This window comes from Corvus kubaryi, unplaced genomic scaffold, assembly GCF_017639235.1.
Source record: "Corvus kubaryi isolate FWS band 111438036 unplaced genomic scaffold, C.kubaryi_AGA036_p1.0 37334, whole genome shotgun sequence".
In the NCBI taxonomy this organism is placed as follows: domain Eukaryota; kingdom Metazoa; phylum Chordata; class Aves; order Passeriformes; family Corvidae; genus Corvus; species Corvus kubaryi.
The window spans coordinates 7,364,891-7,392,564 of NW_024581108.1; the positions used below are offsets into that span (position 1 = coordinate 7,364,891).

General features: G+C 37.6%; 2 protein-coding genes and 1 long non-coding RNA gene across 54 annotated transcripts in view; 1 reads left to right on the forward strand and 2 right to left on the reverse strand.

Annotated features, from left to right (window-relative positions):
- Positions 1 to 218: 218 nt before the first annotated feature.
- SLC35A3 (solute carrier family 35 member A3) lies at positions 219 to 23,633 on the reverse strand. Of its 3 annotated transcripts, none has more exons than XM_042030087.1 (8): positions 23,526 to 23,633; positions 13,537 to 13,741; positions 12,543 to 12,697; positions 12,333 to 12,455; positions 11,049 to 11,220; positions 7,873 to 7,991; positions 7,231 to 7,364; positions 219 to 5,220 (listed from the first exon to the last, which is right to left on the reverse strand). In XM_042030087.1, the coding sequence occupies exons 2-8, from the start codon at positions 13,721 to 13,723 to the stop codon at positions 5,130 to 5,132; spliced, it is 981 nt and encodes a 326-aa protein (XP_041886021.1). In that variant the 5' UTR covers positions 13,724 to 13,741; positions 23,526 to 23,633; the 3' UTR covers positions 219 to 5,129. The 3 variants fall into 3 exon arrangements, with proteins under 3 accessions (XP_041886021.1, XP_041886020.1, XP_041886019.1); XM_042030086.1 differs by having other exon boundaries at positions 23,562 to 23,632; XM_042030085.1 differs by lacking the exon at positions 23,526 to 23,633 and adding an exon at positions 19,564 to 19,965.
- On the forward strand, positions 20,083 to 27,496 carry LOC121665618. The gene is made up of 3 exons (XR_006016426.1): positions 20,083 to 20,361; positions 21,891 to 22,073; positions 26,634 to 27,496. It is a non-coding gene; the product is annotated as an uncharacterized LOC121665618 (long non-coding RNA).
- Positions 24,766 to 27,674, reverse strand: part of LOC121665608 (hornerin-like) — a 46,125-nt gene continuing 43,216 nt past the window's right edge. For 49 of the 50 annotated variants that reach the window (XM_042030068.1, XM_042030039.1, XM_042030061.1 and 46 more), the window contains 4 exons: positions 26,659 to 26,697; positions 26,077 to 26,115; positions 25,791 to 25,820; positions 24,766 to 25,417 (listed from right to left, as the gene is read on the reverse strand). In XM_042030068.1, the coding sequence (XP_041886002.1) occupies positions 25,319 to 25,417; positions 25,791 to 25,820; positions 26,077 to 26,115; positions 26,659 to 26,697 (207 nt within the window). In that variant the 3' untranslated portion in view covers positions 24,766 to 25,318. The remainder of the gene's footprint in view (positions 25,418 to 25,790; positions 25,821 to 26,076; positions 26,116 to 26,658; positions 26,698 to 27,674) is intronic. The other variant, XM_042030033.1, reaches the window with a different exon arrangement.

Sequence of the window (27,674 nt, forward strand, 5' to 3'; positions counted from 1 at the left end):
AATTCAGTAAGATGTATGTTAAAAGATACCATTAACAAACATCTTACAACAGCCTTCTAGATTTTATAGAAAACTATTTTAAAATTATATAGTGAAATAATAATAACTGTTAGTTAAAACATCGTTTAATTTCTGCCGAAATATGCATAAGGCAACCCCTCTCCTTTTAACAAAGCTCTCAAACAGTTTTTTTATCACATTCTTAATAAAGACAGTGCTTAATTTTAATCCGTTTATTACTACAGTGACATTATCTACACATACAGAAGAAAAAAAATACAGTATTTTACCTCAATGTGGATTTAAAAAAGGACTGTGTTAAGTCATGTAAGATGCATTCAGTGTTCAGCAGTGTTATATATACCAAAAAAAATAACCTTTTCCAAACTGCCTGGAAACACCATATATTAAAACTGTATTCAGTGTAATCACACACAAATATCAACATCAAGGTATAAAAACCTAAGACTACCTTAAAAAGTTTGCTACAATGTTTGAATAAATGATTTATATTTGGGCGCATGTATTGACAATAAGGACAAAGTTTAAAAAATCTAAAAGAATTATACTCATGGCAGCAAATGCAAACTATGCTTAACATATAAGCAATTCTTACTGAGCTATAAATCACTAATGAAATGAATATAGCTAATTACAGTCAGAATGATGCCAGAAGGTTGAAGATGAGTTAATGTTCCATGTCTACTCTTGGATGCAAATGTGCAGCAGACATTCAAGAACAAGAACAAGCACTGAATGGCAAGTCAGGACAGGTTCTTTTTTCTTCTAGGAAGAGTTATAAATTCAGCTGAGAAATACTTAGAAAAAGTTAAAAATTCAACTGAACAGAACTTTGGACAGTAACTGAAGCAGAAGATATAATTTAATCAATTCCATGTATTTTGCTGCATTTTGACCTGCATTTTTCTTTAGTAAAATGTCTCAATTCTAGATACCTAAAACCATACCATGAGCTTACCTGGAAAGAGCAGGGCTTTCCTCCTCTGGAAAATAATCAGCATTAAAAATGAAAAGAACAATTAAAACTAAGGCAAGGAAACACTACTTGGGAGTTTCTCATAGTAATACACCACCTTACATAATGACACATTACACATATATGGTATAATATCATATTATAGATAAATATTACCTTTCTAATACACAAAAACCCGTTTTTTAATAACTCATTCTCACAAAACATAGATTTCAGATATGAAAGGAATGAATAATCCTCCTCAACACAATATCCAGCAAGAAACATTGTCACCAGGAGGAAAATGAGAAACAAATTCAAATTTGGAAAATGATGATTGCTTAAATACAACAGAACACGCAGGGCTGATTAGGAAATACATTAAAATAAGAAAGTTGCTGACAACAAAAACCAGAAGAAATGCAACGTTTCAGTAATAAATTTTTTAAAAATTCAACAAAATCTATTACAGTATTTTGAATTACAGCCATAAAAATAAGTCAGAAACACAAAACAATTACGCACTACTAAAAGTCTGTGAGAGGCCTGTATGCACACGAAACACAAACAAAATGAGATTGTTTTGTCTTTTTGAGGAAAAAAAAAGACAAGTTACTAAAACATTGCAGTAAAAAACCAAAGGTGTTATACTGGAGAAGTTGAATCGAGAACATTAATCTACCCTCTACTGACACAAATAAAAAGGGAGGTTTTCTTAAAGTTTGTCTAAAACAATAAAGTTGAATAAAACTATACAATTATCTGAATTCTTTGAGAAAATACATTATTGGGCACTTGTGGATTGCTTAGAAATACACTGTGGAAAGAAAAGTTTATCTTACTTTATTAGACTCAAGGTTTTTCACCACTAAACTGATTTATTTTGCTTTGAAGATAGTCTTAAGTTTGTCATTATTTGACCATTTATCATGTATCCCAGAGATTCTCAAATAAAACTACCAAATACCCAAATATTCAATAAATACTAGTACACCCAATATGTAAGTCTAGAAAAAAAAAAATCACATAATTCAAGCTGTTGCAAATAAATACCTAGCTATAACTTCTGTAACTTCATAAATATTTAAATAAAATTCTGCTAAGTATAGGTTGGCCTCCTAAATATACAACTAAACTAACAAAACCATTGCCTGCCTAAAAGTCAGAAAAGTAGTTCAGAAAGGCAAGTTTATTTTTGGGAATTTAGACTCCTACAGAATTTGCTTTTAGGGCAAACTCAAAGCACATTATCCACTACTTCCCAAAGCTCTGTGCTAGCTATTCCTCTTTGGTTAGTTAATGAGTTATAGACTTAAGACTACTCAAAAAAAAAAAAAATCCAAATGTAAAAGCATCTCAGTGAGAAAATGTGCATATGCTCTCCGATTGCAAAGATTAAAGAAATCAGTAAGCCCTCCTCGAATCCGTTCTGCTCTCACAAAACACGTGCTATCTCCCCTTGGCCAGAGTAACACCTCAGACAAGAGCCTTTCCTCAGCCTGCCAAAGGCTAAGGAAACACAGCTAAAAATTCAAATTCCCTTTTCCTTTTCAGCAACAAGTCTTTGAAGAGATCTATCTTGCTGGAAAACATAACTGGACTGTCAAATGAAAGCATGGAAGTCACTGATTTACAGACAGGAGTTACTGTTCCTTACTACAGCAGACAGCATTCCAAAGCTGCATGGCATCCTATTCCAAAGCAAAGAGCACATATTCCTGGCCTTTCCTTTAAACATCCTTACTGACAAATATTGACAGGTGCACCTGAAATATTAAAACCAGGCTACATGTCACAGAGCTCCAGCCACATGGTGATTATTTGGTCTATTTGGTCCCTTCCTGTACAACTGGCTTTAAAGTGTTCTCAACCCTTACAGTTTTTGGACACTTTTTTTTTTAGGAAAGTAACCAGTTATATCACCTGAACACTTCCACTGCTGTGATTCATGAAATCAAAAGTATTATTGTGTAGGCCAAACTCCAACGGAGAGATTACTAGCAACACTTCCCGCCTCATTTCAGAGCTGAGTGGCTCCCATTCTGCACTCGGCACTGCTGCGAGCCACTGCCCTACACACACATCTTACCTCATGCTGCACACAGGGGGCAAATGGCTAAATGTGACTTTTCAAAGATTGTGCCACATTGAATGTTACAGGTAAAAGTTTCAATATTAACATAGAATGCCCATTTAGAGAGTTTTGACCACCAAGTAGCAAAGCTCCTACAATTACAACGTGCTGGGACAGATTCACAGTTCACAAAGCTTAGCAAGCCCTAGGCATAGCTCTGATATTTCTTTAATGTCTTTCTCTGATAAGATAAACAAACAAAACATTGATAAAACATGTAATTACCAACAGAAGGAAAACACTATTTTTACTTGACTGATACAACTGGAATTCTTCCTTTCGTGTTTACAACACTTCATTAAGAAATCTCAGAGCACTCTTACAGAATCTCCTCGTCTATCAGATGAGGTACTTTGGTAAACATTTTAAAACACCCTTCTCTTACAGGTTTTCTTTAGCACAAGACAGATATGAAAAAGAACATGAAGGGAGTGGTGGTGGGGAAAAAGGGAAAGACATTTTTACCACTTGCCATTCTACTGGTAAGGGACTCCTGATACGTTTTTGTATAAATGCACCATCACAGGTGTCACACGAAGTCACCCAACATTAACATCCATTGTGAACAGTCTCCTGAAAATCAACGATTTTTAAGACAGTTTTTTTTGTTTATTTGTTCCAGATTTTTTTAGTGTTTCTGACTATATGCAAATACTTCAAGTGAAGTGTTCATAACAGTCCAATTGATTTACTTGCAGCAAGGTTTCTTTTTGAAGTTTTTTCTTTGTTTGAAACAGAACAACAGCATGCTTTTATATTTATCTATTGCACAATTAATTGCTTTTTAATTATGTTTCCTACTAAAGTAATTCCACTACTAGACTGAATAGCTCCAGAGAACCCATTTTGGTCTGTTGGCTCAAGGACTCCCAGAACAAAATAATAATTAAAAAAACCCCATCAAAACTCTAATTAAGCCATTACATAGAAATATACAGAAAAAGCCTTGAAGAGTTCATGAGTAAACAACACTTGTTTAAAAAACACCTCTGTAATAAAGTACAGTATACAGATGCCATACCATAATATCTCCAGATGGAGCTGTTACAGACAATGATAATGCCTTTAAAATGCTTACTATGGGCTCTTTGTTTTTTTTTAATTGTGGTTTAAAAGAATCTCCAGAGGCTATTTAAAGCACAAAAACTACTTTTAAGGTTCTACCAAAAAGATGATTTATAATCAGTAAAATAACAAGAATGAACATTACATCTGAACAAGCACCCATCAGAACCCTACTCTTACTCCCAGATTAGCATGGTAACCTCCCACTGGTGTTCCCAGAGTTATTCCATCTGCTACAACACTACAGGCTGACGAAGGCTGCAGTATTCCTCTCTTTGTACTTCGGTGAGAATGTTAACATTCTTACAATAGTTTTATATAAGCAACAGAATTATAATATTATCATTTAATAACAGATTTCTGTTATTAAATCTGCCTTCTAAATATATAAAAACATTTGATATTGTGAAAGCATCTTTCAATCATATTTCAATTTTCACAGTTTTAATAAGGAGTACCTAATTAGAACCATCACTTTAGTACTATGACATTCAGCTCGTTTCACGTAAATAGACAAACAGTTAAAAACATATTTACTAAGATTAAATAGAATCAAATCCCAAAAACATACAATCTGACAATGTTGTCGTGTGCTCTTTCAAAGAGTGCATAGGACATATTTCTGCAGCAGTCAATACAGTAACTATTTTGATGCAATCTCAGTCGAAGCTGTAAACATTCCCAATTGTAGTTTCTTGGAAACTTTTGGTTCCTTTCATGTTTTTATTAGCAAGTTGCACTGGGCATTCCCCTGACATTTCCCCCCCATCAGTTACAGACAGCATCATCCTCCACCTGTAGCCCCTCTGGCTGTTCAGAACTACTCATCAGCACTTCTTCAATACATTCAGGGCAGTCATCCTTCCCTTGCAATGCACAGTGACACTTCCACATGCCCGTGCTAGCAAGGCCCCCAGTGCATGATCTCGAGAAGCAGGTTGATGAGGAAGTCTGCTATGCCTTAATGGGATTTCCTGCAGGTTTGGGATCATAACCATATAGGAAAGTAGCTGCTATTACAAGGATGGCTCCGAAGAAAAAGACACTGGATAGAATAGGGATAAAAAAAAAAGTTTGTTTTAGTTGATGCAAATTTATTTATGCAATACAATCAAAAGAAAGGATATTCTTCCATGAGGAAAACAGGAAGATAAATTATATTTGTCCAATGTATAAAGAACACAATAATTTGTACATTTTTATTTTTAGAGGGATGCAGAAAGTTGTTGAAATAAGTAACTACAAATTAATGTATCATTATATTAACATATTCTGAAAATTAAAACTATACTTTCACGGAACAACTGTCAAGAGCATCAGATCAATCCTTCTTTCCTTAATTTTTTACCTAAAGATGTGGGCAAAATGGAAGCAGGAGCTGAAGAAAAGCAGCTACTGTGGTTAACTACCGGTTTTTAACAAATTACATACATCATGTTGCTGGAGCTGTGTTTGCTCTGAAGTCCTAAGCTTACGTCAAAACAAATTACTGCTGCCTAAGAACCAGTTTGCAAGTCAGTATAATCTAATTTTTGGCAGATACAGAAAGATTTGTCTCATGAAAACACAATAAGGGCATCTTTTCTATTGTGGCATTTTGGCCTTTCAAGTTGTTTTGATAGTTACAAGTCTGATACAAAATAACCAAAGCCAGCAGACAATCAGTACACATTTTAGAAACGAATCTTCTCATAGACATGACAACATCAACAATTTCATCTTCTGAACCAAATACTAAAAAACTGTGGCATATGACACGATAATCCTTCAGAGGATACATTTAGCCTATTTTGGGACACGGCCCCTTGCAACCCATTCAAGCATTTAAGTACTTTACATCTATTACCCTAATCAAAAATGTTGATGTAACAGAAACAATTATACTGTTTCAGTTCAAACACATTGTTAGCATAAGCAAGGTACTAAAGATTAAATTTGATTAACTCAAGTTAAGCAATTTTTATTAAATTGGATGTCTTCAAGTTCTACATGCTGCTACTTGGCTCTATTTAATTTTCAACATGTTTGCAGAAGCTGTTAAGTTACTTATTAATTTTCCATTTGAGCACACAGAAATTCTTAAACCACTTTCGACATTTGTTTTAATGGGACAAATATAGTCTACTTATAATTTAAGCTCAATGTCTTCCATTTCTTAAGCCTAGATAGCTACTCCATTTCCTTTTTTGAATGTTTAAGTAAAGCCCTGATAATACAGAATCACAGAACAGGCAGGAATAGAAGGGACCACAGTATTGCAAATATATACTTTTAGGTAAAAAGATGTTTCTTTGTACCAGATACAAAAGTCGTAAATATTATTCCAAATATTTGTATGCTATGAGTACATGTAACATGCAAGGAGTGTTGGTCAGTCACAAGCAAAATCCTACTCCTACATCTGGAAGTGGGATTATTAATTCTACACTCCATACAGGAACAGCACTGGCAAGACAAGCAGTGTTCTGAACCCACCCATGTACAAAACCTGTGGTACACAGAGCTCATCCCCAAAACATCAGGACACTGTACAGGGCCTAGAAGAATGGAGCAAGCACTCTTTCTTTCTTTCTCACTACTGAATATGGTGTTGCCTTTAGAAATAGCTCTGCCTTTGGGCTTCTGGGTGCCCTTGGGCAACTCAGTGCGGCAGCGTCACTTCCGTGAGTGCCGTGACTGCAGTGAGCTGTGCTGGAGCGTGCGGTGCGGTCGGTGAAGGGCAGCACAGAGGCGATGTTCCCGCGCCAGCCCCTTGTCCCGGGACACGGAGCAGCGGCAGGGGTGCAGTGCCCACCCGGGGCCGCAGGGGGCGCACCGGGCGGAACAGCGGCACCGGGCACCGGCAGCAGCCCGCAGGGAGCGGGACCCTCGCCCGCCTGGAAAACTCACTGTTAGCTACCGGATGGGGCTAAACCTTGATGGGCAAGTTGTACCTAAACATTCTGAAAGTGTGGCTTGGACGGGATTGGGTTTTTTATTTATTTTCGCAGTTATATCTGGTAAGCAATAAGTTTTCAACTATTTTTTTTTAGTATACTTGGGAAGTAATTCTTACCTTGTAGGGACAAAATCTTGCAGCCAGAAATAGGAGATCAGTGTTGACAGTATAATAGAGAGAGAAGTTGCAAATCCCTTTAAAATGTTGTCTGCATATTTTATAACAGCAGCAATCACCAGCCCTCCAAGTGCCTGGAAAAATAGTGAGGTTTGGATTCATAAACAGATAATTTGACTGAGAGCATCTATTTTAACACCATGCACCTACTTTAGGAGAAGCTATTGTCTGTGTTGAAGAGCAATACATTTATTTTATATTATGGATTTGCACTGTTGAAAATTAATATTGGACGAGTAGTTCTTTCCCCATCAAAGAAATTGTTGATTGTATCACCACCATTAAATGAGTGGAAATGCTTGTACTGAACATTTTTAGCCACAGGAGAAAGACCATATAGAGAGATATTTTTAAACATTACAAAATAAATAATGCTTATTTAATAATGCACAATACTTAATCATATACCTGCTATATATTTTCCAGCTTTTCACTGAGAGGTTTATGCTAAAAATGATATATCAGACTTTTGACTATAGAATTCTCAATAACTTCACTGACACCCATTAGTTTCCCCCGTTATTTATAGAAGAGTAAATCCCTGAGTACCTTAATAGAAACATGCAACACAAGGTATCTCACCTGTAGAACAACCACCACCCACGTAAGTTTATTGTATCCTTGAAAAAATCCATTCTTTGACAGTTGTTCTCCATCATAAATGTAAACACCCATCAGTCCAAATATGCTACCAAAAAATCCTGAAAGTACAAGATTGATTAAAAGCTTCAGGTGAAAAACATGCAAATGGATTCCTCATCCTTAAAGGCTGCTCGTGTATTTCTGATTTTAAAATTGGACTGTCACTTGCAATACCATCACATCCAAATGCAATCAGTCCTGTTCTCTTTTAAAAGCTATTCTCCACACATACAATGAGTTTTGATTGTTTCCATGAAGATATCTTTATATACTTATCTTCTATTATTTTCTACTGGAATGGAGTGATTTTTGTTTATGGCATATAGTAAAATTCACTTAAATGCAATTTCAGTTTTCCTGAAACTAGTCATGACTGAAGGCTGAAGTAACCCTATAACCTGGAGAGAAAACCAGGAAAACACTCAGTGGAGGAGAAGGTCCCTGGCACAGCAGGAGCAGCAATTAGCAGTTTGCCAATTCAGACAAGGATCTTGGAAGTGGGATTCTCCTGAGCCAGTCTCAAACACAATGAATGTTTATTAGTAGACACTTAATGTCAAAAGCTGAAATTGGGATAAGACTGTGGAGCTTTTAATTTGGCGAGTAGTGTTCTTCTATCAAATGGGAAAGCTTTCTCAATCCTTCAAACATGGCATAATGTAAGCAGCTACTCTGTGACTGATGTCTCCTCTAGTCCTGAGCAGGAAAGGGGGAGCACTTTTTTCTGTTCCTTCTCTGTGAAAAGCTGATTTTCATCACATTTCTTAGCATCTGAAAAAGGCAGCATTGTTTTGAACAAAATAACACCTTCTTCTTGATAAGAAATAATGCTTTTTGTAGGCAGAATTAAAAATGTAGATAATTCAGATTAAACCATTTACTTGTATTTTCCAATTGATCTGCTAAAATAAAGAAATAAAATCGACTATTCATACATCCTTATTATGATATTGGTATGCATTAAAAACGGAATTTTAAACAATTTCTTTTCCCATTATTTTCTATAGTTTTAATAACTCTCTATGGATATGAAAATGAAAACCTGGTTGGACATAAGGGTTTTTGGTTTGTGTTTTAAGAAAAGCTCTATTTCAAAGCTCTTGCTTATGAATGACTTGCTCCTGAATAATACAATGTCTGAAGCGGGCAACTACCTTGCACTTGCAGAAAGAACACACCAATGTATTTTTGAAAATGTGATTTCATGTTTTATGTATTTTGTAAAGGCTGTACAGCAAAAGCTGTATTTATTTTTGTATGTATTTAATATATATTGTTTAATGTATTTATGTATTTAAATAGTTTCTAAAATCTTCACGACATATGACAACATTAACTTTATTTTTGAACAGAAAACAACCTCAATAATAAACATTCTACTGAACTTCCTCTTGAGGCAGATCAAGCTCACTAAAAAAGTAAATACAAAACACAGGTGATCTGATTCTCACTACAATCAGACATTTATGTCTTCATATATCACTGTTCTAGCTATTCATAACCTTGAAGAGTGTGTTTAGACACAGCCTGCTCTGATCTCATTGTTTCACAAAGAAATTACTGGAACATTCAATATATGACCAGGCCAACTACCAAACTATGTGTACACCTGTGTACTGTAGAAAAATCTCAACAACGTTTTAGAAGAGATCATCGATTCTTCAGCAATTATGGATTCTTACTGGAAATTATTTCAGATATCTGCTGCCCATGAAAGCACTTTTAGCATGGAAACTGATAGTAATAATAATAATCATCATCAGCAGCAGCAGCTTTCCTTGGTAATGGATTTTATATTGCAGCTCCACCCAAAACACCACATCTTACCTTAAATCCTGGACCAAGCCCCAGCTAGCAACCCTTCTCTGCCCCCCAAAATTCCCTAACATAACGCTTCCTGATGTATTTCCTACACCCTGTTCAGGAAAACTTAGTTTGAATACACACAAGCAGATAGTAAGGAGAGGTTTTGATTCCTTTAGCTATACTCAGTTTCAAAATATTATGGTAACGTAAAAATGTTATATTCAAAATTAAGTTCTGCATTTTTAACTGAAACCATTTATAATTAAAACACAGTAGTAGGAAAAGAAAGGAAAAAAATATGGCTTATTGACCAACTATCTAATTACTAAAGAACCCACACCATCTCCTGTTCTTGCAGTACTGCACTACATTCTACCAGACTCAATACCCAGCTCTGATCCACTAAGTCATCTCATGACTTAACTTCACACTGGATTTGACCACTAGTCTGGTCTAAGGTGCTGGGAAGGTCAAATTCTGCTCAACACACCCATTCAAATATGTCATAAATAATTATTGCCTACAGGTGAAGACCAGAGGGATTCCATTAGAGAAACAAAGGCAACAATAAGCTTTGTTCCTGTTGCAGAAAAGGAACAAAAGGATATTGTTGATGTCACATTTCCAACCCTCTAAACTGGACAAGAGTGCTTTGAAGTGAGGGAAAACTCACTCAGGAACACAGATCAATTATGTTACCTTTAATATCTAGGGTCTGGAAGATCCAAGACTGCTTTGGGAATAAAAGATATTCTCTTACTGGTAAGTGCACAGTAGGTACACCTATTTAAATAGTTAAGATGAACTGGTCTTCTGCATATGCCTCTCCCCAGTGATTATGCACACAACTGAAAGAAACTGACCTTTGTATTGAAATAACAGTAATTAATTACCTCAACTTTATTCACAAACAAAGCAGATTTTATGGCTTGGCACTTTTAATAGAAAAAACTGCCTACCCAGGCACAAGAGAAAAAATACATTAATTTTAAAACATCTCAAAACATTGACTTGGAAACATATTTTGTTTTAATATTCCTATATTCTCTAAAAAACAGTAAAAAAATTTCAACTGATAGATTCTGTACAAATGTACAGATACTCTATTAACAAAGTAAATCAAGAACTAGATTGAAATCAGAAAGTAAATTCTATAATTCCATCTAGCAGAGTTTAACTTTCAGTTTTAAAATAACATATATGCAGCATACTAAAATGTTGATTTTTTAAAATTTATACATTCATTTTGCACAATTATCGTAATGCTTCAGAATGCAATATCTCTAACAGATGACTAAAATTAAACTTACCAAGCTGAATGTTTCTGATCCACACAGACTGCTTAGTTTCCTTTAAAATTTTCTCAAAATAAACCCCAGCAAATCCACTAGAAAAGCACGCTATGAGAACTGCAATCAGGCCTACAAACTGTGATCCTGCTGAATGCTCCTTAGCAGGTGTTGCTTGAGAGTCTGAAGGCCACTGGATGTAAAAACAGTTACACAAAATTCACTGATGAAATCAAGTCATGAGCATCTGTAAAATGCAAACTTGTTTTCTACCAACAGTAACAATTACTAAATACAGATAATCACATGCCTGTAAAGCTTTGTATTTTGGACCACAAATACTTTTAAAGGACTGCAAAGCTACAATTTTTCTTTCTACATATTTGTAAGAAGTAAAATTGTGCCTGAACTGGGACAATACTCATCAACTTAAACAGGTGCTGGATTTACATTTTATAAGCAAGAACTGGTTCTGAATCACAGTGTGACTTATCATTATCTGCCACCAACTTGTGCCAACCAACAGTTGGTTACCTTACAAATATAAGCACAGTTAGAAAACTACTTACACCAGCTGTCTTTAAGATGGGATGAATTGTCTTTTTCATGTGCCCCTCTTTGGTGATTGTGCAGACTAGTTAAATCTGGCAATGTGTCAAATGCTATTTGAATAAAATGCAATGCCATAGACAAAAACTTTCTGAGGAGTCTGTTAAATACTGTCAGAGTGTTTTGTTCTCATTTTTCATTACTGAATTTAATCACCATATCTTTTCCCAAATCCTTAAGTTTTAAAATAAAAATTTCTAGGATATACTAAAATCTGCTAAAAATTCTTAGAATAGTCTCTTATCCCATGATCATGCCCTCTAAGAACTACAAACTCTGGTACTTGCACTATTTAGAACTGAGGCCAATTTTGCTTTTTGAAATAGTCCAAAGTAAATGTGCCATGCTGAAACCATATGACAAAGTGAACACCGCCTGTACTGGCAAGGAAGATCTGTGAATTCCTAATGTCTGAAGAAATGTGCTAATAAACAGTGCTATCATTATTACTTGCAGGTTGCTCCAGAGGCCCTTTCACATTCTACAGTAGAGCACTGGGTTGCAAAAGAGGTGTTATCTTCTGCTTTTGAACCATTTCTGGTGTCCTCCAGACCTGGCCAGTTGTGATTGGTAGCTCCTGACTATACTCTGGTGCTCATGTACAGCTGGTAGAATCAGAAAGCTGAATAATCAGTATAGAAATCTGTATTTCTTGAATAAACATTAAAACCCCACAAATCACCTGCTAATATTTACCTGCACAAATGCCACTCCTGTCATCAATATTACCAGTGACAGCCACTGGTATACACCCAGTTTCTTGCTCAACATGGACACAGAAAACAATGCTGTGGTGAGAATTTTCAGTTGATACGTAACCTAGAAGAACCAGAAACAGTTACTACTACTACCCCATAATTCATGGGGGTTTTTTGAAACTTACAGAGAGTTCCAAATATGCAATACCTGGTATGTGGCTGCATCTAGGTTTGACAATGCTACATATAGCAAGTTGTTCTGAAGAGTGTAAATTCCTGAAGGAATAGCAAGTTTAAGAGTTTCCATGGGTTTGTTAAGGATCTCGTCATGTAGCACTCTGTTCAGAGTCCGTAAATTGCATTCTACCCAAAGAAACAGTAAAAGAAATAGATATTCACTAAAAGGAAAGGGTGGGGAATGAAAGAGAAACAGCAATATTCTGTTCTTAAACTGTTGCCCCTTTTTATAGCTATCACTATGCCAAGACCTGAAAATACTATGTTTGACTTTAACAGGTTTTGTATATGTAAGGAAAAATGGCTGCAAATATCTTCTTACAGCCTGAAGTATCAGAATGAAAACAATTATTCAAAATAATTTGAGATAAACTTATTGAAACCATATCAATAACTTAAGATAATATATCAAAGAGTACCACCTAAAAGTCCATATGTAGAATCCTACAGTCATCAATATTTATGCATAGACAATGACATTTTTAAGCTGTTGAAAATCAAATAGAAACCAGATAAATTCAGTTTAAAATGTACAGAATAAGAACTGGTATAAATGTGAATACAGTTTTCTTTTTTTTAGCTTAGAACTATGATTCTTCCTGTAACAATGAAATTGCTTCTTCCGTTCTGCATCTACTGTTTATCACAGGTTTCTATTATCGTTCATGCTTTGGACACACTTAAAGCTTTTAGTTTTTAGCTACTTCTACATATGGATTTCTTAAAATGCCTGAGCAAATGCAAAATTTGAGATGTTAGCATAAAATTTATTCTTGCACTCCTCAGTATCCAAATTCTCTTAAGTAAATATACAGCATAATTATTGTCTTTCCAAGACTATTTCTTACACAAGGAGAAGGGAAATGCTTTGTTGTATGCCTGTACTCACATGGCTGCTTTGCAGTTGCCACTACAATACAGCATATTGATTAGGAAAATTACTTGGTGCAAAATTTGACACATACTGCTGTCTTTGTAGACTAATAGAACACAGGCCAAAATCTTCAGAAGTTCAGCAATAACTACTGCAGTAGAGGATAAGTAACGAGGTCCTTCTTCTTTCAGTGTCCGAGAATAGCGCATGGTCAACACTAAAGTTGTGGTCTGAAAAACCAGGATGCCCAAGGAAAGGTACTTTAAATTAGCAGACATTTCTTGACTTTTTTCTTTCTGAAACAGAAAAACAGAAACGAACCCAAAGGTAATATTGCAGATATTGGGAATCACAGATTTCTTTATGTAGGTGAAGGCTCACAAGGTATTTTCAAGCTGAAGGTGTTTTCTGCTGTGGTACAGCACAATGCCCAGTACTCCTGCTGCAAGGAGCTCTTCCCAGACTGAAGAGTTTTTCCCACTCTTCCACCTCTGGCAAGTTTGTCAGGTTGCAGTCTCTGCCTTGCCAGGCGACACCATCCCAGCAAAAAAGGGTGAGGGTTGGGCTGCTTTAAATAAGAATGAGAGGCATGCCTGGCAATGAAGGGAGAGTTGTGGGAAAGCAGAGTTGGAGAGGAAGACATGGTATGGAGGGGCTGCAGGGGAGGCTGCTGCTTATCCTGCTAATTATCCTGCTCAAAAAAAATTCACTGACTATAGATGACTAGGTGACTGCAACTGCTTACTCAGACTGCACTGACTACCACAAACCTTATGTTAGTAAAGCTGTACCATCCTCATCTCTATTAGGAACTTCCACCAAGTTGATGCAGTTTTCTTTACAATTTGTCGTCAATTTAAAGGATTAACTTATCGCAGAAGACTAATAGAGACAGTAATTTTCATTTTGCAAGCAAAATATATGACAAGGAAATTTGAAAAAAGCTTGCTGCTACTCAGAATATCACATAATTTTTGCTATCCTTCATATAAAGAACTTCTATACACACAAACTAATGCTTGCTATAAAAGATTACCTTCTGCTCCCTTCACTGCCCACTTATTCAGAAAAAGAGCCACTTTTTATAATGCTGAAGTTAAATCAATAACTAAGAGTTTACAACTATGTTTACAAGCAAGAGAAAAACAGTAACAAGCCAAGACAATGCACATGGTTCTCAATTTCAGAAGTCTAGACACTCACTGGGTGCATATGGCAGAGCTGTCCCTGTGTTTTACACCTGCAGGCACACAACTTCCGACTCATTAACTATCCAGCTCTGTTCACACTGCTCAAGGATGTGCTGGTACCTCGAAATATTAGTAGCTTGAACTGAAGCTGTTTCTTGCAGACTGCATTTCTCTAGCTCAAGATGCATTTTATTGCTGTTTTTGTAGACATTTGGAGAGCTGCACTCTTCAAGTATTTCTGACTTGCCTTTATCTTGTCTCTAAGCATTTATAGTTTTTCCCCAGTCAAGTATTCAAAGTCAAATTATTACTTATATGACACTGATACTTAAAAGACATTGAAGTAACCTGCAAATAGGTGTGAATTACCAACAGCCACGAAGATACGAAGTACACACTTGTATCCTACACAGTAAAACTGTTTATCTCAAAAATCATGCCATTGTAAAAATATTTGTAAAAGTATACTGGCAAATAAGGAAGAAAAGGATGCCAGGATGCAGAAACTGAGGAAGAAACACACACAGTTCCATTAAGGAATCTTAATCGGAGATACTTTTGTATGAACTACAATCTCATGTGACTTCTGAAGAAACAAATACTACAGCTGCAACTGCACTGAGCAATATGAATCACACAGAAATACAAAGTATGAAGGAGAAGAAAGCTGCAGACAATACTGAAGACTTGATGTTTTTTACTGGTTCTGGTGGAACAATCCATTACACAAGAATGTTAATTAATTAATTAATTAATGTGGAATTATGCATCCCCAACAACAAAACTGAGATGATCTGTTAGTTGAAGAACAACTTTGAAGAATAAATTTGCTACATCTGAGAACAAGGAAGAGAAAAAGAACAGCTCCTGCAAAGGGACAAAGAAGGGACATGCATGTTCAGAGACAATGCTTTCTGGAGAAATGCCAGCAACACAAAGAAGACAGAGGGACAAAAAGGTAAAGGAAAAAAAAAAACACTGAGAGAAGTACAAGAATTGAATTTCACTAAAAGGCTTGTCTATGATACTGGAGAAAAGTGACATTTGTGTGAGCCTGCCTGAACAAACAATTTCTTTCACCTTTTCCATCTACCTAATTTTTTAGAATTGAGACCTTAAAAACTGGAAATAAAGAGCAATATATTAAGATGAAAAACAGTGAATTTCATGAAAGCACACATACAGATAAATAAGTTTTTACACTTTCTGGTTTTCAGTTTTCAAAATGCTTCTGAACAAAATATAGATAATGGGAACACACATATCCCTCCTGACTCAGACCCAAACTTTTGCATTTTGTCTGCCTGTGAAGTGACAAAGTTCACATTAATTTTTTTGCTAAAATACAAGCACCTATTTATGAAGCAGCTTAAAATGTAATTTTAAAAGTAAATCACTAGTGTGCTGTTCATGAGCAAGTACCAAAGCAATCAGCATGAAAATAAACCAAAAAGCACAACACTTTGATAAGCCCATCAGGAAAGCCATAAAGAACACAAACCACGTAATTATCTTGAACTCCTGTCTTGTCTTCCTCAGTAGTCATGAAAAAAAAGGGAACCCTCCTCAGACAGTGTATCTCAAAAAGGCAGCAGTAGCAGGAAATATTTCCTTACTGTAGTCACTAATGCAGTTTTGAAGTTTCAAAAGTTCACACAAAATGGAATCTAAGTATCCAGCGTGATGGCTGAAATAAGGGTGTTTGTTAAAAGTTGTCCTGTCACTGGTCAACAAGACAGGCTTGTAGACAGAAAGTGCATGAAGTTTTATGCTGGACTTACAAACTGGTTCACAGAGCAGGAACTAGAGTCCTGAAATGTACATATGCCAACAATATAAATACTCTCTCTTAAGCACACAGAACATTTAATCAGCTCTCCTGGTCCCTTCTCCTTCTTTTGAAAGAGCTGCTTATCAGCCCACAGGCCTCTGTGCAAACTGGGGACGGACAATCCAGAAAAGGAGCAAAGTACTGAACTTCAAGCAGTTGGGGCTGTCTTCAACTGCAGTTTCACAGCAGCTTTAGATTTACAGGTGACTACCAGAGGTGTAAGCACTCACTTGTAGCCATGAGCTCCTGCTACCCTCACAGCAACAGCCTGTGCAGTCACAGAACAAATGAACTGTTGTCTTCAGTAACAGCCCACCCTTGGATTGTCTTAAACCAATAAAGACACTGACGTTCCCAATGCATTTCCTGTACAGAGTTACAATATAGATTTCTTACTGGGCTTTGGATGCACTACTTGGTACTCTGAAGGATGCATCTGTTTGAAAATTCAGATTTAGGTTTGCTAATTCAAAGACTGGAAGGTGGGTGGTCACATGAACTCTGTCTTTTGAACTGTATCTTACAGTGGGGTGCACTAAGGACCTGCACTTCCCTGACTATAATACTGAATAACCTATCTCAGGGACTGGGCTCATTACTCTTTTCTTCTGTTAGTTTATGTTAAAAAAAAAAGTCAGCCGCTTCTGCGTCATTTCTTCAGTAAGCAATGGACACACCCTGCAGCCACATGGAAGGCAGCCCTATACAGGAGCCAACACGCAGGAAGCCAAGATGGGATTCGCAGCCGCATAAAATTTGAATTCAGTACACACAGGTGGGTGAAATACAGGTGGAGTCTATGTGAAGAGCTGTTCTCCTTCAAAGTAAAAAGGAGAAGGATCCTGGAAAGGTTTCCAGAACACAAACCAAAGCAAAGCAGTCTATACAGGAAGTAATACTTTCAGCTCAAAGTGCCATACTGTGCAAAGTCTGAAAAATAACTCTTCAAAGGAAGCAGATTTTTTAAAGTGGAAAATCACATATTTCCATCTCATAATATTAATTCAAAAATGAATACCTTTCTGACTTGCAGATTTTCGTCTCCCTTTGTAATACCTCCAACCCAGGCTAAAATTTAATAGTTTGCATTTTATTTTGTCCCTACACTTTCCCTCCTAAAATGCTGGTAAATGCTAATGTTTGCAGAGGAAATTAGGCCATAATCTATTTGACTTAATGAACAGCACACCAAAACTCATTGATATTAATCAGGGTTTACTAGAGAGCAATAAGTTTACAGGACTTTCCTTAACCTTAAGATTTTGTCTTTTAAAGATCTGATGGTATAAACTTCTGAGTTTTTTCAGCTGCTAAGTATCTACCATTACAAACTTCTGTGCAAAATTAAGGCACAGTCTTGAGTTTGTAGAAGGACTCAAAATCTGACAGAATTACAGGGAGTATCAGAGAAAACTTGCAAGAAAAACTCCAAGCACTTGACACTATCTGAGGTAAATGACAGACCAAAAAAAGAAAAACTAACAATAAATTCCAGCAAGTCTCGTAACAAAAATGCAGGTTAAATTCACCAAGAGATTTGACAAAAATAACCTCTACTGGAAACTATTTCTTTACTCCTCCTTTACTACTCTGTCACAAGTAGAGTTTAATTTAAAAAAAGAAAAAAAGTAACAACTATCATGCTCCAAATCTTCACAATGATGTCATTATATGAATTAAATACCTTCCAGCCTAGCTGTGAAATGTTTCCACTGCTGACAGTAAAAAAGCCAAGTTAGAGTAAAAAAGCCAAGTTACAGGAGTTCTTTTTCTTAGCTCTTATTCCATTTTATGACTATTCAGTTTAACATTGCTTAACCAAATAAAAGGCATTTGTGTATTAGTCAAAATGCAAAGCCCAACACAGAAGTAGACAACCAGCCTCTCAAAACTGCCAAAGGCAAAGTTTAAATTTTCTGTGCCACTACACCAAATTCTCTATATGGGATCTGCTGGAAAATAAACAGACTGAGTCTGCCTTGTGCAAAGTAAAGTACACTGTGTCATCCCAGTGGTACAGGTATAGACTTCCTGGGCATTTGCTTGGAAATCAGGATAACAGATTACAGAAACAGGAGGGTGCTCTCAGATTTCTCCAGTGAAAGATGAACCTAGTGCTGATGCTACACCTATACAAATATAATAAGCCGTCAACAAAGGAAAAAGCACAATTGGAAGGTGAAGTAAGAGCTAACTCACAGAACTTGAAGAACCTACTTTTACAAGGCTTCTTTCAATGCTTTTCATACTTTCTACATGCATTTCCCTCTTCCCTGTGCTGGGTAACACACAAGTAACATGTCATTTTCTGCAACACAATGACATTCCTCAGAGGAAAGTTCTGTTCCATAAATACTCTTTCTTTCTGGAGTGAATATAGATTTGTATTTACCAGAAGTAGTATCTAATACAACAAATATTTTAAGTATAGAAATAAATGGAAGGAAGGAACCTCATAATGTTCAACAAGGCCAAGTGCAAGGGCCTGAATGTGGGCTGGGGTAATTCAGGAACAGGCTGCCCAGAGAACTGGAGAAAGTCTGTCACTGTAAGTGTTCAAGGACAGGCTGGACAGGTTTTGAGCAATGTGGTCTAGTGGAAGGTGTCCCTGACCACGGCAGGGGGTTGGAAACAGATGATCTTTAAGGTACCTTCAACCCAAACCATTCTATGATTTTATGACAAATATCCCACATGGTGCAGAGGGCGCACAGACCTCTCGAAATCTAGTTAAGTGCTGCTGAACTGGGGCCTGAAGTAGCTTTTACATACATACAAATAATTTAACTGCTATACTTGGACTGCTATATTTAACAATACATTTCTTTCTCCTCTCACCACCACAAGATGTAATCTGTCATGTCACTGTAATTTTAATAAGGCACGTCCTAAATATTTCTAATAATCTTAAACCTTGCATTTATCACTTTAAAATGTCACTATGTTTTCCATTTTCCTCATACTGTAAACAGGTCTGTAAACAGGTTGCTTTTTTGTTCCCTCCCTTAAGCTATCTACAGTTTCAGACGTTCCTCCCCAAATACATGGCACTTTTCAACTAAATCACTGCAAATCACTTCATCATTTTAAAACTTACCTTGTTCTTTCTTTTGGTTTCCAGTTTCTTACTCATTTTTCTTGCTGGAGACATTATAAAGTGCACTAAGTACACTATGAAAAAAACCAAAACTGTGTTTCTCTTAAAGTTTGTACACTTCTTCAGAAGTGTGGTTAAAAGCAAATCCTCTAACAAAGCTTTTTCCTTACTCTTCTAGCAGAAACTGAGGAACAAAGATTTTTTTCACATGAAGGTTTCCTTCAGGCAGTATTTCCAATTTCTCCATTTACATAAAAAAAATCTTAACTGGTGAAATGAATTAAAAATATAACTGCATTCAAGTAATATTTTAAAGACAAAGAAATCAAGTAGAACGCAGAAGATCACTGGTGGACCTTGCTCCTGCAACGTCATCTTGCTCCCTAGGCATAACCATATCTCATGTACTGGTTTTGGCTGGAGTAGAGTTCATTTTCTTCACAGTAGCTGATAGGGAGCTGTGTTTGGGATTTGTGCTGAAAAGTGTCGATAGCACAGGGATGTTTTCATTATTGCTGAGCAGGACTTACTCTTTTCTGCCTTTTCTACCCCACCAGTGAGGAGGCTGGGAATGCACAAGAAGCTGGGAGGAGCACAGCCACGACAGCTGACCTCAGGAGACCACAGGGACATCCCAGACCATACGGGGGGTCATGCTCAGTACATAAAGCTGGGAGAAGAAGAAGGAAGGAGGGGAGGTTCAGAGTGATGCTGTTTGTCTTCCCCTGTCCACTGTTCCACGTGATGGAGCCCTGCTTTCCTGGAGATGGCTGAATACCTGCCTGCCCATGGAATGTGGTAAAATAATTCTTTGGCTTGCTTTGCTTGCATGTGCAGCTTTTGCTTTACCTACTAAACTGTCTATGTCTCAACTGACAAGTTTTCCACTTTTACCCATCTGATTGTCTCTCCCATCCCACCAGGGGGGAGTGAGCAAGTGGCTGTGTGGTGCTTAGTTGCCAGCTGGGGTTAAGCCACAACTCTTGGCCATTTTAAAATCATGAAGATGGTTTTTAAAACTGGCAAGTGCACTTAAGTACAGAGCAGTTACACATTAAATGGTAACCATTAAAGATCAACCAACGATTGCTCCAAAACCTTGGCTTCTGCCAAAGATAGTGGAGGCTGTATCAGTGATTCACCAGCCATATATCACTCAACCAGGAAATTCCATCACTGCCAAGTCTAACAAAGGGAATGCAATTACATATTAACTATTAACTAAAGTCTAATTTCAGAGAATGTTATAAATTGCTTGGGACTCAGGTAAAGTTTTCTTATATGTTGACAGAAAACTGAGCAGAAAGGGAACTTGGATGAGTGTTTTCATGAGCTCCCAAAGGTTTTCTGTTTGTTTCTTTCTTTCATTTGTTGAAAAAAAAGTACCATTCTAATCTATGTATCAGGGAGGAAGAGTAAAGCATTGTGAATCTTAAAGTGTGAAATTTGTGGCTAAATGTTAAGCCCACCACCTTAATCCTTTACACCAAACCTAAGAATCCAGACATCATATTTTTTGACTGATGAAAATTTGGTTTGATGAATATTATACAAATCACACACTGAGTATAAATATTCAGCATTCAGGAAATTCAGGCCCTCATTGAGCTAAATGTTAACACCAGCATTTCTTATAAGAGGAAGACTTCAACTCTGCCCAGTAGTGCAATAGTTTTATGTTGACATAACAGTCATTAAGCCAGACTCTGCCTGCCAGTGCAGAAATTTGATACAAGCTGCCTGAACGGCCTCTCATTTTCACACAGTACATACACTGTATTCATTGTATAGATCACAGTATAGATAGATCCCAGCAGCCACATTCAGACTCTGGGAGCAAGGAGCCATTCAGTTCTCAGTTTCAATTCAAATAACCACCCCTCCTCAAGCACACAGGAGTGCAAGGCCACGAACCAAAGGACTGCTGGAATGCAGCTCCGGCAGATGTATCAAGCCAATGAAAGAGCTTGATTTAAGGTGCTGAAAGACTGAACATTGAGTCCAGCTGGGGTTCAGCTGCAGCTTACACTTAAGCTATTTATGAATTACAAACCAAGTCTGGGTGCTTAAGGCAATACAGTGTGTCAAACACCTCAGTCAAGGTGGCCTACTTGGAGTGGAGTAACACAAAGTAGATCCTATAGTGAAAATCAACCTGTAGGCACTTTAATTACAAATAAAATTAGACAGCTGTACAGCACTGAAGGGATATAAATATAAGACAAGGTTCAGAAATCCAGTGGCAAAATCCTGAACTCTTAACCATCTGACATTATCATGCCAGATCCTAAGAAGTACAGATGTTAAGAATCTCTCCTCCCCTCTAGAGACATCCTCCATTGATGTGATCCAGCTGTGCAGCCTTCCGAGCTCCAGCAAAAGCACAGAGCCTGCACAAGCAGCATGAATATGGTATGAACTGAAGTAACCACTGAAGAATAAGCCCAGCTAGCAAGCAAATCAAGAACAATATGGGAGGAATAACTGTGTCTAGCAAGCCTGTCCCAAAGGTAAGTATGTGTTGTCCTTCCTTAACACTGCCAACTTCTGAACTGTTTTGAGGGGATGTGTGACTTGAATTCCACAGGTACCTGGCTCAGATGATCTCTGCCTTTTTCTTGTTATTGCAAACAATAGCATAACCAGAATAAGGAATTAGGCTGTGTAGGCAGCCTGTAGGATTGTTAAAGGCAGAGTTACTCCTAACAATACATTGCTCTAAAGAAAGCAAATTTATACTTACTAGAACCAGTCTTTCCCCAAACCAGTATTTTTGCTACACATGTTACTTCTACCAACCAGAACATCATACATCCCAAACCAATGGATCTTTATCTCCCAGAACAGTGAATTTCAATCACAAGTTCTTCTCACAATGCCTAACAATGTGCAAGGGAATCATGAACTACAGTATCCAGAGGGAGAGGTTATAATAAATCACTTTCTCCACAACTATCACCTCCCTCAAACTCACCCTGCAGCCTTTAGCTCAACTCAGTGTGCACACTGTTAAGTCAAGTGTAATGCCTATGGAGAGAGGCAATCCCACAGATTTCAGGAAAAGCAGTCCATCACCTAATGTTAATTCTAAGACCCACTTTGTCATTCTGCACATACATTCCCTGAAAAGCAAAGGTTGTCTTAGATCCCAGTCCTCCTGTGTAGAGGCCACTGTGAAAAATAACACTTCCCACTGTGGTGCTCACTCAGTTTTAGAAAGGTTTGTTGCATGTGTTCTTTATGTTCCACATAACACACTCCTCTGTTGCCGAAAGCTGTGTCAGTCTTCTCCACCCAGTCATTCCTTTAAAATATTTTATCTGAATCCAAGTCTTCCTCACTCTGGTTTAAAACGTAGTTTATAGGATTTAATAAAATGAAACAACTTGGTATGCTTTCTGATAACTATCTTTTACCTTTCAGTTTATTCCATAATATGCATTATTACATTTTTAATCTCTATATTCTCTGAGTTTCTGCTTAATCCATAACTACTGTACTGCTAGAGGGTTTCTCATTTCAAAAACTTGGTATAAAATTGTGATACCATGCAAATACTTGTAAAATGAGCATTTCCGTGAACTTTACATGAGCACCTCACCACGCATAGTGAGCATCTTCTCAGCAGAGCACCAGCAAGGGAGTCACAACCTCAGCAGCACTGACACAGCTCTGGCCAGATCCGTGCTCCTTCCCAACTTCACACCCAGCCGCTTCCCCACAACAACTTTAACTTCACCTTCTCCTGCCTCTTCCCTAAACCGCTCCATTTCCAGACATTTCTCCCGGTGATTCTTCAATCCCACCCTTTCCCCTCCCCAGCCAGCTCCCACAGACCTGCTTCCCGCCCCACCCACCAGCCCCAAGCGTCTCCCCCGCCACAGGCCTCCCTCAGGCTCCCCCCTCACGCACAGCCCCGCACCGCTCCCCGCGGGGCGGCCCCGGCCGGGCTCTGCTCCCACCTGCGCGCCCGCCCGGCGGCCCCGCTCGCCCCTCACCGCCGGCCCAGCTCGGCTCGCTCCGGCTCCCGGTGCTTCCGGGAGCCGCGGTCCCGTCCCGCAAAGGCTCCGGCTGCAGCCGAGCCCCGCCCACTCCGTTCCCAGGGCCGCGGCTGCAGCGAGAGCCGGCGGCGGCCGGGCGGGCCCCGGGCCGGGCCCCGGGCAGGGCTCGGCGGGGCCGCCGCATGAGGGGCAGCGGCGCGGGGCGCGGGCGGCTCCCGGAGCCTGCAGCCCCTTCCGCGCCGAGAGCGGCCCGGGCCGCCTTCCGCCCAAACCGTGAACGGGCAACTTCGGCAGCCACTGACACGAGCGTTTTGTATGAAACCCATGACAATTTATTAGAGAATGGCAGGGCTGGTTCTAATTAAGGTACGGACCTCTCCAATAGAACATTACTGTGTAGTCCGAAGAAAAAAATTGTTCACCAAATTTTGAAGATCGTATATAGGCATAATTTTATGCTTCAATTACAGGTTGATTTACCGATGGTTGGCAAAGGGTAGTGCTGTACATAAAAACCGGGTGAAATCCTGTCCCCGCAGAAGTTGGTAGCAAAACTTGAATGGAAATCTCTCCCACGAATTACAATTGTAAACCGTGACAGAAAAGCACACTACTAATAATGGTAACTGTAAGAGCAGGCACACGTTCAGTAAGACATTCATTAGAAGTAGGCTTTAGGTGAATGCGCTTTGTTAACACCAAACAGAAGGTGGCTCTGAGAGCTCTGAAAGAGTTTACTGCAAGGTCTGGAAACCTGAACTCAAAAATGGGCTGTGGTATTTCAGCGACCACACTGATGTACCTGCTTGCAGATGTACGCATCACTCATGAAATTAAACTTTCGGATATATGAGGTATAACGCGTTAGACTAAATACTTGAAAAAAGGAGTCAAGAAGTTATGAGTTTTATGAATTTAATTTTCTACTCCTTCTAAAGAAAAAGGCTTTATTTTTCAGCAGATTTTAGTTTATCAGCCTAATCTGGGGTACATTTGCCTCACATGCTTCTCTACAGAATTCCAGGTATTTGCAGTTGGTTTAAATGGAGTTCATTGTATCTTTGCTCTGAGCTGTTTCACTTTTCTAATGATTAAACTTTAATGAACCCCAAAAAATTTCAGTTCTGTGGAGTTTTTTTGGTTTTTTGTTTTTTGGGGTTTTTTTGTTTGTTTGGTTTGGGTTTTTTTGTTTTTGTTTTGGGTTTTGGTTTGGTTTTTTTTTGCTTTACAATCTCCATTTTGAATTGCATTTGATTACAAAAGACTAAAACCAATACTCTGATACTTCAGCATCTTTTCTTCTGTCCCATGGAGAACTGCTTATCAGATGCTTACATTAGCCTTGTTTTATGCGATGATTACGAGGCACGGTGCTCAGTTTGCATGTATAACAATTTATTGCACCTTGTCTGCTTTGGTTAATAACCAGATATTTTTAAAGTATTCATTTGTCACACCAATCATTTCAGGTAGGTGTTCATTGCATTCACTATTGGATAAAAAGAAATCATATAGGTAGGGTACAATATGCTCTCTTAAAATGATGCCTAAAACACTGACACAGCTAATGATATCTACTAATGACTAAAACCAGAGGTAAACTAATGAGAGGCATGACATACCAGCTAGACATGCAACATAACAGCTAAATAGCATCTGCCAATTTGGCTTAAGGGTATTTTTTTCTTACATTCAGTAATCTAATAATACGGAATATAATCCGTGTTTAGGATGTCAAGTAACTCTTCAGAAGTTCATATAGACCATTTTGACACAGCAGCAGAGAGAGCAAAGGCACTCAAGACGCTGAATAACATCAGGAGTTGAGGAGTGGAGTGTTTCCCAGCAGAGCTCTGTAAAAAAAAAAAAAGAGACATTTGATAAACCCATTCCTAATTAGTTCTCTTTTTCACTATTATAAAAGCGTAGAAATTTTCAGAAAAGTCTTTTTCTATTAGCCCCTTCTATTATGTAGACAGTTCTGATGTGAAAAGATCACGTGCCACATTTATATCAACAGGTGTCTTTCAGCGATAATCAGGGTCAAAAGTACAAAGCACCTATGTGGTCCCACTTCTCTTCACTTTTGTTAAGACTATTTCATTTATTATTTTGCACATGTGTTCTCAAATGTTTATTCATATGTAGGAAATGTGACAGATTTCAGTGTTCTGTGACATGTATAGGAAGAAAACAGTAGAAACTACAAAGAGGAAAAGTTCTTACCACTTGACTGCCGCCTGAGTAAGGTGATTGCTGAAAACAAACAAACAAATACATTTATAGAGGTGTTCCCAGCCAATGGTTTTGAACACAGTTTTTTTCCTATGATCAATATTTTAATAGCTTAACCCACAGCATGGTTTTAAGTTGTTTAAGAGGAAAGTTGAACTAATATTAATACAGAATGTTCTCTTTAGACCAATTAGTCCCAAAATTGCTCTTTCCACCACCCAGGTTCTTTGTTTACTAAGCAAAAAAGATGAAAGTGCTGTGATGAAAGTATTCTTACCGGTTTCCCAGAGTAAGTGCTTCCTGAGCCAGAGCCACCCTGTGAAATAATTATACATACATATATAAGACTGCAGTGAACAGTGTCCAAAGAGCACACAGCAGCTTGAAAATGTCCTGGATATTAGTGGGTCTGGTAGTGATTTTGATTTTACCATTTTCACTGCACTTTCTCCCCCTACTTTAATTGCATGTCTCAAGTAAGCACAGCTGTGTCCTTTTTATTGCATGAACAGTTTCAGAGTAATGGGTCAAAGCAATGTGTCTTGTCTGAACTACAGAGTTGGAAACTGAATCAATTGCCCCGATATTTAAATGCATCATTCTTATTAGAATGACCCAAGCATGTTCCTATGAGTAAGTAACAGAGTATATCAAAACTGTGCTGTGGGAGGAATAAATGCTGCCTCATCCTAAGGTTCAAGTTTGAACAAAATATACCAATTTTTATTGTTGATTTTTCTCAGACATTTACCATTGTAACATAATTTTAAATTTCACCTTCATTATTGTTACCTATCTTAAAACCCAATATCCTCATTTCTAACTTGGTTGCAGAATACTGAAAGAAAAATATCCTTACTGGCTTTCCTTGATGACTGCCTCCTGAGGAAGAGGAACCCTGGAAAAAAATACCTGGTTTTGACTCTAAGTCTATTTGTGCTTAAATATTCTTGCTATCTGGAATAAAAGACCACAGAAGAATGAACACTGTTTTGTATCCAGTCATCCAAAAATCCCAGGCCAAACCTTATCTGAAATACAAATATTTAACATCTTTCTGAGTATTCTTTCAAATGTTGTATTGGACAATTTAATACAAAATTCCCAAGAGGAAAGAACTGCTTTGTAGTTGTGTTTAATATATGGAATGGAAAAAATAACAAGATCCAATTAAACAATAATTCACCTGGTATCAGTCTATGGTTACATTTGGGAAAAAAAGGGCACCACCAACAAAAAAAGGCAAATGTTAAGAGTCCTTTACTCTACAGCTCCTACTTAAAGAAAACTCTAATAAGAAAGGTAGTTGAAAATAAAAGTGGCTACAGAAAAATTAGATGTTCTGAAAGCATCTTATTCAGTATTCTGGTGAAGTGGCTCTGCTTACTTGAACGGCATTGCCAACAGGAAATGTTACAAGCATTAAGTCTTTAAGAAATGCCATCAAATAGGTACAGAAAATGTCTCACCTTTAGGATTCATGTATTAGAAAATGTAACATTTATAGCCACTTTTTAATAAAAAGTACATCTTCTTTTCTATAAGAGATCAGCTAAAACATTTGTATCTCCTGCCATTGAATGACAAGAGCAAGGTCCAAATTACATAGTAAAAGTAGTAGTCTGAAATGGTAGAAGTTGAAAATATGCATAGTTAAATGGCAACTATTATTTCCCTTGAAAAGGAAGTGTTTTCTTCAAAGCAAGACAGAAACACTTAAGACCAATGCATCCAAAATCAATGAAAAACTGAGCTCTGAGCACGAAGTGTATGATTATTTTGAATTTGAATAGAAATAGCTGTTCAGAAGTTCCTTACACACACAAACACACACACACACACACAGACATAGACGAATAAAAATCCAGTGGTCTC